The sequence below is a fragment of the Eleutherodactylus coqui genome, chromosome 6 (assembly GCF_035609145.1).
Source record: "Eleutherodactylus coqui strain aEleCoq1 chromosome 6, aEleCoq1.hap1, whole genome shotgun sequence".
Lineage (NCBI taxonomy): Eukaryota > Metazoa > Chordata > Amphibia > Anura > Eleutherodactylidae > Eleutherodactylus > Eleutherodactylus coqui.
In genome coordinates, this window is record NC_089842.1 from 83,722,099 (window position 1) to 83,731,368 (window position 9,270).

Consider the following 9,270-nt stretch of genomic DNA (forward strand, 5'->3'; position numbering starts at 1 on the left):
AAGGGTATTATTCTGTAATAAAATATATATTTGTACGATTCATTTATGCAAAGTCGTTTATACAGTATTTAGAACTTCACTGTAAAACAAACATTGTCATGTAAGTAATTTCACAATATAAGTGAACCTGACTCTATCACCTACTTTTAGCCCTATAGGCTAAGCTTATGGGCTGAAAGTATGTGACCTGCTAAATACAGGGATGTAAGTGTTATACTTACCTCCCCAGTGTGAGCGCTGAAAGCCACCACTCAATGCATATAAAATTTGAATGGCCGGACTACTTAGCACTCCACTTTCAGTGCTGACACCAGGGGGACAATGGAGGAGGTAAGTATAACACTTACACCTCTGGGCTCAGCAGGTTACCTACTTTCAGCCCATATGCTGAGCTTTTGGGGCTGTAAGTTGGTGACAAATGCAATTTAACTCCCTGTTGGCATGTGAGCAAGTGTTAAAAAATCCTGCCAGACAGAAAAGACGTATTTCAGCTATTACATAGTCATGACATGTGTAAGGTGTGTCCCCTATAAGAAGAAACACACTTGGAGGCAGCATGAGACTGTGCAAGAAACTGTCAAAGTGGAGTCGCTAAGCTGATCGGGTAAGACAAACTCTTATGTTTTATAGTCACAGTTCATATACTTGCTAGCAATGTAGAAGAGTAGAGAGCTATTATATGACTAGATAGATAGATAAACCTAACTGAATAGATAAATTGGACAGATACATAGATTGATTGAATAGATAGATATGAGATAGATGATAGATAGATAGATAGATAGATAGATAGATAGATAGATAGATAGATAGATAGATATGAGATAGAGAGATATGAGATAGATAGATAGATATGAGATAGATGATAGATAGATAGATAGATAGATAGATAGATAGATAGATAGATAGATAGATAGATAGATAGATAGATAGATAGATAGATATGAGATAGATAGATAGATAGATAGATAGATAGATATGAGATAGAGAGATATGAGATAGATAGATGGATATGAGATAGATAGATAGATTGGATAGATAGATATGAGATAGAGAGATATGAGATAGATAGATAGATAGATAGATAGATAGATATGAGATAGAGAGATATGAGATAGATAGATAGATAGATATGAGATAGAGAGATATGAGATAGATAGATATGAGATAGATAGATAGATTGGATGGATAGATATGAGATAGAGAGATATGAGATAGATAGATAATGTTCTACATATTGCTTATTACTGTTAGAGTATACAGTTGTCACATCTGCATGCATATCTGCCACAGTATTTACAGATAGGTTACATATAGTAACATGTCAATTATGCAAAATGTTGGTTTGTGACTTGTGATATTAATTCTTATGAGGAGAAAAAGTAAATGTTAAAAATTAAAATGTAGTCAATGTTATATAGCCTTTATTAGATAATTCTGTATTTCTTACCTAATCCCTAATTCAAGCTATTGTGGGGCAGATACAGTAAATTACTGAAAGTTGCTAGGTACAATTTGAAATCATGACATTATTTCTATATTACTTCTATACATTTAATGTTCATTCCACACAAGTTCATCTAGTGTTCTATCTGATCTGTGTCTTAAATGCAAATTAATTCTCAGTGATTTTTTTAAATGATAACCATATGTTCCCTGTCTGTGCTAGATCAATGTATGTAGAGGAATTCTTTAGAAAGCAACTGGTTTAGGGAATCACTAGCACATGGTTTCCAATTAATACCACCTTACAGTGCCAAATAACAGTGACATACAGAGTTCAATACCAACAGTGCCTTAAAAAGACCATGTAATATTACCATAAAGTGTTCAAAATAACAGCTGCGCTTAGGTCAAAAGTAATATACCACAAGAGTCTAGAGTCAAATTTGTTAAGATGTAAGACTATATATGGCATATCGTTGTGAGAAACTTGTTTATGTCAAGTAATGAGTGCTTTTTATTTTTGCAGATACAATCTTCATAGCTCTCTCACAGTTGGGAGCCCTTCAAAAAAAAATGTCCGATATACAAAAAGATCAACGCCCGTGGGTGGGTGTAGTTCGAAGAATCGTGACTTTCTCCTTTGCTTTTATCATTCTGGCTGGGGTATTATGGGCGTTTATTGACAGCATACCCATAGCCACAGATGAGTTTAGAATCATGGCATTTGGCATCTATGGTGCCTTTCTCTCAGCCCATCTTATCCTCCAGAGTTTTTTTGCCTATTTAGAGCACAGGAAGATGAGAAAAGTCGGTATGCCATGCTCATACACCAAATCTGTAGCCTTGACAATATCTGCCTACCAAGAAGATCCTGCTTATTTACGTGAATGCCTGGAGTCTGTCAAAAACACACAGTACCCCCCAGATAAACTTAGAATCATCATGGTAATTGATGGTAACAGTCCAGATGACCAATACATGATGGACATGTTTAAAGAAATTTTTGCCAAAGACGATGTAGGGACGTATGTCTGGAAAAATAACTACCATCACTGGGACAAAGACACAGCTGAAAAATTCTATGGTGTTGGAGACATCATGCCCCAAGAACAATTATATCAAAATCATATACATGTTAATATTGAATCTCTAGACCAGAATAATATCCATGCCGGAATGAATGAAGTCCCTCTGTATAATAATACTGTAGTAAATCCTGGGCCATTCACTACTGGATTAGAGATGCAGGATCATCTTCAAGAAGAGCCATTGCCTGTGTATACAGAAATTGAGATGGAAGATCCCACAAGAATAGAGGTTGAAACTCTTATTAGGACGAAGCGATGTGTATGCATCATGCAAAAATGGGGTGGAAAGAGAGAAGTCATGTACACGGCCTTCAAAGCACTGGGAGATAGTGTAGACTATATCCAGGTAAGACAAACATCCTTCACTTTAATTTACCAATGACCAGGGATGTAGCTATAGAGGGTGCAGAGATAGTAGTTGTACCACCAGGTTCTCCAGTGTCTGAGGTGGTGCAAAGGTTCTTCTGATAAATAATAAGATACCAGTATTCTGAATGACACATAGTAGTTGTGTCTCAGATTTTACACTGGGGCTCGGAAGCTTCAAGTTTTATTTTTACAAGTAACCCGCAGCTTTTTGTGAATATCCTAGAATCATAGAATGGTAGAGTTGGAAGGGATCTCCAGGGTCATCTGGTTCACCCCCCTGCTCAGTGCAGGATTCACTAAATCATTCCAGACAGATATTTCTCCAGCCTTTGTTTGAACACTTCCACTGAAGGAGAACTCACCACCTCCTGTGGTAACCTGTTCCACTTATTGATCACTCTCACTGTCAGAAAGTTTTTTCTAATATTTAATCTGTGTCTCCTCCCTTTCAGTTTCATCCCATTGCTTTTTGAATTGAACACTAGAGATAAGCGAGTATACTCGCTAAGGCTAACTACTCGAGCGAGTAGTGCCTTAGCCAAGGATCCTCCCGCTTGTCTCTAAAGATGCGGGGGGCGGCGGGGGAGAGCGGGGAGGAACGGAGGGGTGATCTCTCTCTCCCTCTCTCCCCCCCGCTACCCCCTGCTCACCGCCGCAACTCACCTGTCACCCGCGCCGGCAGCCGAATCTTTACAGACGAGCGGGAGGATACTCGGCTAAGGCACTACTCGCTCGAGTAGTTAGCCTTAGCGAGTATACTCGCTCATCTCTATTGAACACCCATCACAATGCTCATTTCTTCCAGTGGCCAAAAATCACACAGTTCTTAGCCATTCGGTTGTCTCTTGAGAGTAATCAAGTGTTAATGGTCCCTTTGACCCCAACCAATGACACTTTTGTGACATCTTAAAAAATTATTTTCTGAAAAAAATGAGTTTATGGTACACAATATTGTTAGTGGCCTTCTTGGATGCAATGTTTATAACTCTGAGACATGGATATATGTAGCATGTAAATAGCAAATGTTGATTAATAAATTATGTATAATTGCTGATTTGTAACTCGGCAATTAAGAATAAGCTATGTGAATTTACTATTCGTACTTACAGGTGTGTGACTCAGACACAAAACTAGAGCCTTTGGCCACTGTAGAACTTGTGAAGGTCCTGGAGTCTAATGATCGGTATGGAGCCGTAGGAGGAGACGTGCGCATCCTGAACCTCTCAGACTCCTATATAAGTTTCATGAGCAGTTTGCGGTATTGGATTGCCTTCAATGTGGAAAGGGCTTGCCAGTCTTACTTCAACTGTGTCTCTTGCATTAGTGGTCCTCTAGGTAAGTCTTCATAAACTATGTGAGCTCAGTGACTTTGTATAGATTACAAGTTCCATCACATTGGCTCATATAATGAGATATCCATTATCAGTAAAATAAAAGCAGAAAACATTGATAAAAACTCAAACATTTTCACATTGTCGCAGGTTCCTTTATGCCGCGTATGATGATTTTGACACTGTTTTTTTTCCCTTTAGTTTCTAATAGTGCAGTATCTTTGTATTGCCAACAGAGGCAATATATAGAACCATTTTAATCTCATCTTCTGAGGGTTCCTTCACACGAGCGTTTGCGTTTTTGTGGTGACCCACATGCACCATTAAATCACGTGAATGAAGAAATAATGTGATCAAGTCCCGAGCTTAATTAGCATTTTCCCATCCATTCATGGGGCCTGGTGCAACGTTTTAGTGAAAAAATACACCGCAGCCCGGCAATCCCTCACTTGGCATAAATCCTCGGAATGACTTCAAATGCCCAAATAGAGGCACCTGTAAGCTTTTCCCTGCGTTGGACCCTGCTAAGCTGCCTCCCCCTCCCTTTTTTTCCAGCTCCCATAGGAGCCTATGGGAGCTGCCAACGTATTTCGGTCGAAAGATAGATCCAGACATATCTTTTCCGGTTGCGCGTAAAAGTGCCTGCCAGAATCAGCAGCATATGTGGTATATTTCCCCGCCAAGCGATTGTTCATGCTGCAAAATCACCCATGTGAACGAATGCATTGAAATCCAATGACTCAGATTATCGCGCTTTTTGGCCGGCGTCAAACGCGGCTAAATTGCCGCGTAAAATCGCTTGTGCAACTAAAGACTGACAATGTAAGTTGCTTGGCCAATTACCAGTAACTAAGGTCTCATACAAATTGGAGTTTGCTGCGATTATAACTTTCCATTGTTCTGCTCCATTATAGATGCAGAGCAGGAAAAATAATCACGTCACTGGAACTGACTCTGATGGTATATAATTATATAACTATTATGGTGTCCAACATTTTATTAGAAAAAAAAATCTTTACATGCAGCACTAATTTTTAACAATATGCAATGTGGGCTCTGAACAGATATTAATGAGCCCCTAATAAATAGTGAAATAGTGTAAAGACTGCCACCTACTGGTAAATTAATTCAAATAAATTTTGACCGACACAGATCCACAAGTAGACCGGGACACTACATATTTTCTGGATAATATTGTAGGTAAGAGCAAAATAAAATCTTTTAACTCAAGAATCCCTTAAGAAGTGTAGAGACCCAGCCCAGGTTCTGTGTATCCCTTAATTTAATTGGTGGTTGGAACCTGTGCAATAATCTTCTATCCACTGGCCCACATTGTCAACAAACAAGAGCAAGATAGCCAAAAATGAAGAACATTTCTTTTATTCGCACCATGCTTGAAAGTGTTTTCAAGGTTCTTTGGAAAAGCAGACACAGTTCATAGATCCTAAGGCAAATCATGATCTATACTTCATTTATAAAATATGGCCGCTATTATATCTGATTTCTCTGTAGATATCTCAAATTTTAATTCAGTGTACATAAATCATATATTTCAATTAATTTTCAGGTCTTTACCGAAATGATCTACTTCAAACCTTTCTTGAGTCTTGGTATAATCAGAAGTTTTTGGGAACTCATTGTACTTTTGGAGATGATCGGCATCTGACCAACAGAATGCTCAGTATTGGGTATTCAACTAAGTGAGTACCACAGCAGGATGATGGGTCTGTTGTATTAAAGAAAATGCAGTATTAAAAAATGTGTGGTAGACCAAACTATTCTTCTAGAGGTGTGGTCCTCTTGAAGGAGGTAAGGATATAAGAAAATGTGGTCTATGTAATTTTTGAAAGGATTGAGCCCACTCAACTAGGTTTGCTATAAAATATCATTCAAGCTGAACTGGGTCATCTAGAAGAATTTGTAGATGGCATAGTGGTGTATAGTGCAATAAACTTGGCCAAAGCTATTATAAGGACAGTGTTCATGTAAGATAAGATATTCCTAGTATGATCAGTATGTAGTTGTGACATGAATTTATTTTTTTGTCTTCTTCTGGATCAACTCAACACAATCCACATTTGTTATAGATCAAAATAGATGTGTTCTTCAACCTAACAACATACAGTAGTTAGTCTACAGTGCAACCAAAACATTTCAAAGGGGTTGCCCACAGTTAGAAATACCTTTTTTGTTAGAAGATTCCCCCAACATTAGTTGACACAGTTTCACCTTATATAGACCTCTTTTTATGTTACTTTCAACCTTTCACATCTCATTAGTCAAAAAACATTATTTAGGTATTTGAATTAATAATATTCTAAATGAAAAATAGTATATACTAGACATTTCTAATAAAATGTGTTTTTACAGGTACACTGCACGATCAAAATGCTACTCTGAGACTCCTGCTCAGTTCTTACGTTGGTTGAACCAACAGACCCGTTGGACCAAGTCTTACTTCCGGGAATGGCTGTACAATGCTCTTTGGTGGCACAAGCATCACCTTTGGATGACCTATGAATCAATTATTGCTGGCATCTTTCCATTTTTTGTTACGGCTACAGTAATAAAACTCTTCTTCAGTTGCCACCTGTGGGACATTATATGGGTTCTTCTCACCATCCAAATCATTGCTACCGTCAAAGCCTTGTATGCGTGTTTCCTTAGAGGTAACATGGTCATGATATTCATGTCCTTGTATGCTGTGCTGTATATGGCTGGCCTCCTTCCAACAAAGTACTTTGCCATTCTTACTATGAACAAGAGCAACTGGGGAACATCTGGAAGGAAGAAGATGGTAGGCAACTATATCCCTCTTCTTCCCTTGTCCATTTGGTGGGGAATTCTCCTTGCTGGTCTGATCTATACCATTGTCATGATGTCACTTTGTGCTGAGTGCAAACTTATTGATGCTGAGAAAAACTACTTAATCTATGGAGCGAGTGCTTACGCCAGCTACTGGCTACTAATGGTTGCCCTTTACTGGATATGGATTAGGCGCTGTTGCAGGAAGAGGCGTGATTACTATGATATTGATAATTGACCAGAGATGAAAAATGAGAAACATTGATCCAACAGAACATGAAGCACATACTACCAGAAGTATTAGCCAAGATATAAGGAAGCCTGAAGAAGACCAGACTAACATTATAGTGGTTCTATCATTGTCAATGGGTGTGGTACACCACCTATATTAGAAGCAGGTCTTCAAAAGTGTCTTTCAATATGGTATCTCTACTTTTCTTACTTCATTTTTTACTTATTGTATTATCTTGGTCTTCATGCGCTCAAGAAACCGTAACTAAGGGCGGCCTCACACGGGCATGAGTGCATATACGCTTGCTATCACGTGGTGTATATGCGCTATGCAGGGCACACGATCATGGGCTATTGCGCCCGTATTGGCACATTTTACTGTACTTTATTGTGCTCCTGGGACCGCTCACATCAGCGCAGTCCCAGCAGCGCTATGTTTGAGTAGGTGGGTCAGCTAACTCGGTAAGCGGGTACACTGATCTACCGTGTTTTCCCGATAATAAGTCCTACCCTGATGTATATTTTCAATGAATAGGTGTGATTGGTTAATCAAGCGCTGGCTCTCATTGTCTGAAACGGCGCTCGATTAACCAATCAGAGCATTAGCTTGCTGGAGGCGGGGTATTCAAGCCCCGCTACCAGGAAGAACTGCTCTGTCCTTGTGCAGGAGGACACGGAAATCTGCAGCAGCGACGGAGACCAAAAATAATTGAGGTAAAAAATAATATAAGACAGTGTCTTATATTCAGGGGAAACATGGTAGTTGGCCTAGGTTGTATTGCTTAGCCCCACAAAATTGCACGGTTTGGTGTGCAATTTCGTGTAGACAGGGGCTTTTGGTGTGCAATTGCGCCTGAAAATAGAGCATGTGAGTGAACGAATTGAAGTCAATGGGTTCTATTTGCTGCCTATTAGGGGCGCAGATTTTGCGGCTGCAAATGCGCTTGTGTGAGGCCACCCTAAGTATGGTGGATTAAAGGATACTTTCTTACTCACCAATCATACAATCAATGTAACGAGTTTACACCTTGTGCGGTTTGATGCTGCAAACAAATGTAAATGATCCATATACTATCAAATGGTAGCCTCATTATTGGACTCTAGACATCTCAGACTTTTTGTGACTTGTAGCACCGCATATATATGAAAAAAGGGTCAAGACTTGAACCAAGGGAAGTTACAGCCCCTCCAAGTATCCTTTCACCCATGCAAAGAGATGACAGTGGCTCAGGGAAGATTTATTACTGCTGCTTTAGGGGTTATGGAATACTATGCTCTTCGGGGCTTTCAGTTACAGAACTTGCTATTGGTCAGGGGTACACCTATACCTTCTGAGGTTGCAACCAACATGGTGGCTATCTTGCTGATAATAAATACTATGAAAGACTATTGTTAGAATGTTAGTATTGTCCAGTGTTAAAAATATAAAAAATAGTAACAATCTGACTAAGTTTTATACACGTTAATCCATGGCCTCAGGTATCTACATAGTCGCTCACTTGTTTAAGCTTATGAAGATGTGTTATTGTAATATGTGCACATAATAGCAATTATACCTATAGATTTTATATAATTATTTATTTCATTTTTATGTTTTTATTAAGAATAAAATATTTATTTTTTATTAGCAATAGTTTCTTAGGTTCTTTTCTTTTTCTATAAACAAAGCAGAATAATGATATCATTACCATGCTGTTATTATACAGAGTAATCTGATAGTACCCCCACAATTATTCTCTAATGACCTTACTCAGTGTTATGGATGACTACTCTGATCTCCATAAACATGCATTCAGACGACCGCGTTTATTAGAACTATTGGTTCCCTGTGGTGTGTTCACTTGTCCGTGTTTTACAGGTGTGCAAGCATTCACATCTGTAAATCATAGGACATGTGTGCACCATAGGTCCATGGTGCATGTCAATATTCCCCGCGGGGAGTCCCCTCATCAATGAACACTGCGACAGCACTGTTACAGTGTACAGTGACCCAGGAACTC

General features: G+C 38.9%; 1 protein-coding gene across 1 annotated transcript; it reads left to right on the plus strand.

Moving 5' to 3' along the window:
- Positions 1 to 2,019: 2,019 nt before the first annotated feature.
- On the plus strand, positions 2,020 to 7,377 carry LOC136631376 (hyaluronan synthase 1-like). The gene is made up of 4 exons (XM_066605650.1): positions 2,020 to 2,880; positions 4,013 to 4,238; positions 5,802 to 5,934; positions 6,605 to 7,377. Exons 1-4 carry the CDS (start codon positions 2,020 to 2,022, stop codon positions 7,275 to 7,277), a joined length of 1,893 nt encoding a protein of 630 aa, XP_066461747.1. The 3' UTR covers positions 7,278 to 7,377.
- Positions 7,378 to 9,270: the final 1,893 nt, after the last annotated feature.

Bases quoted from the DNA above. Each gene is read 5' to 3' on its own strand.
- LOC136631376 (XM_066605650.1), top strand. From the start codon at position 2,020: ATGTCCGATATACAAAAAGATCAACGCCCGTGGGTGGGTGTAGTTCGA. The intron at 2,881-4,012 runs GTAAGACAAACA...TCGTACTTACAG, and splicing joins ATAGTGTAGACTATATCCAG to GTGTGTGACTCAGACACAAA. The intron at 5,935-6,604 runs GTGAGTACCACA...GTGTTTTTACAG, and splicing joins AGTATTGGGTATTCAACTAA to GTACACTGCACGATCAAAAT.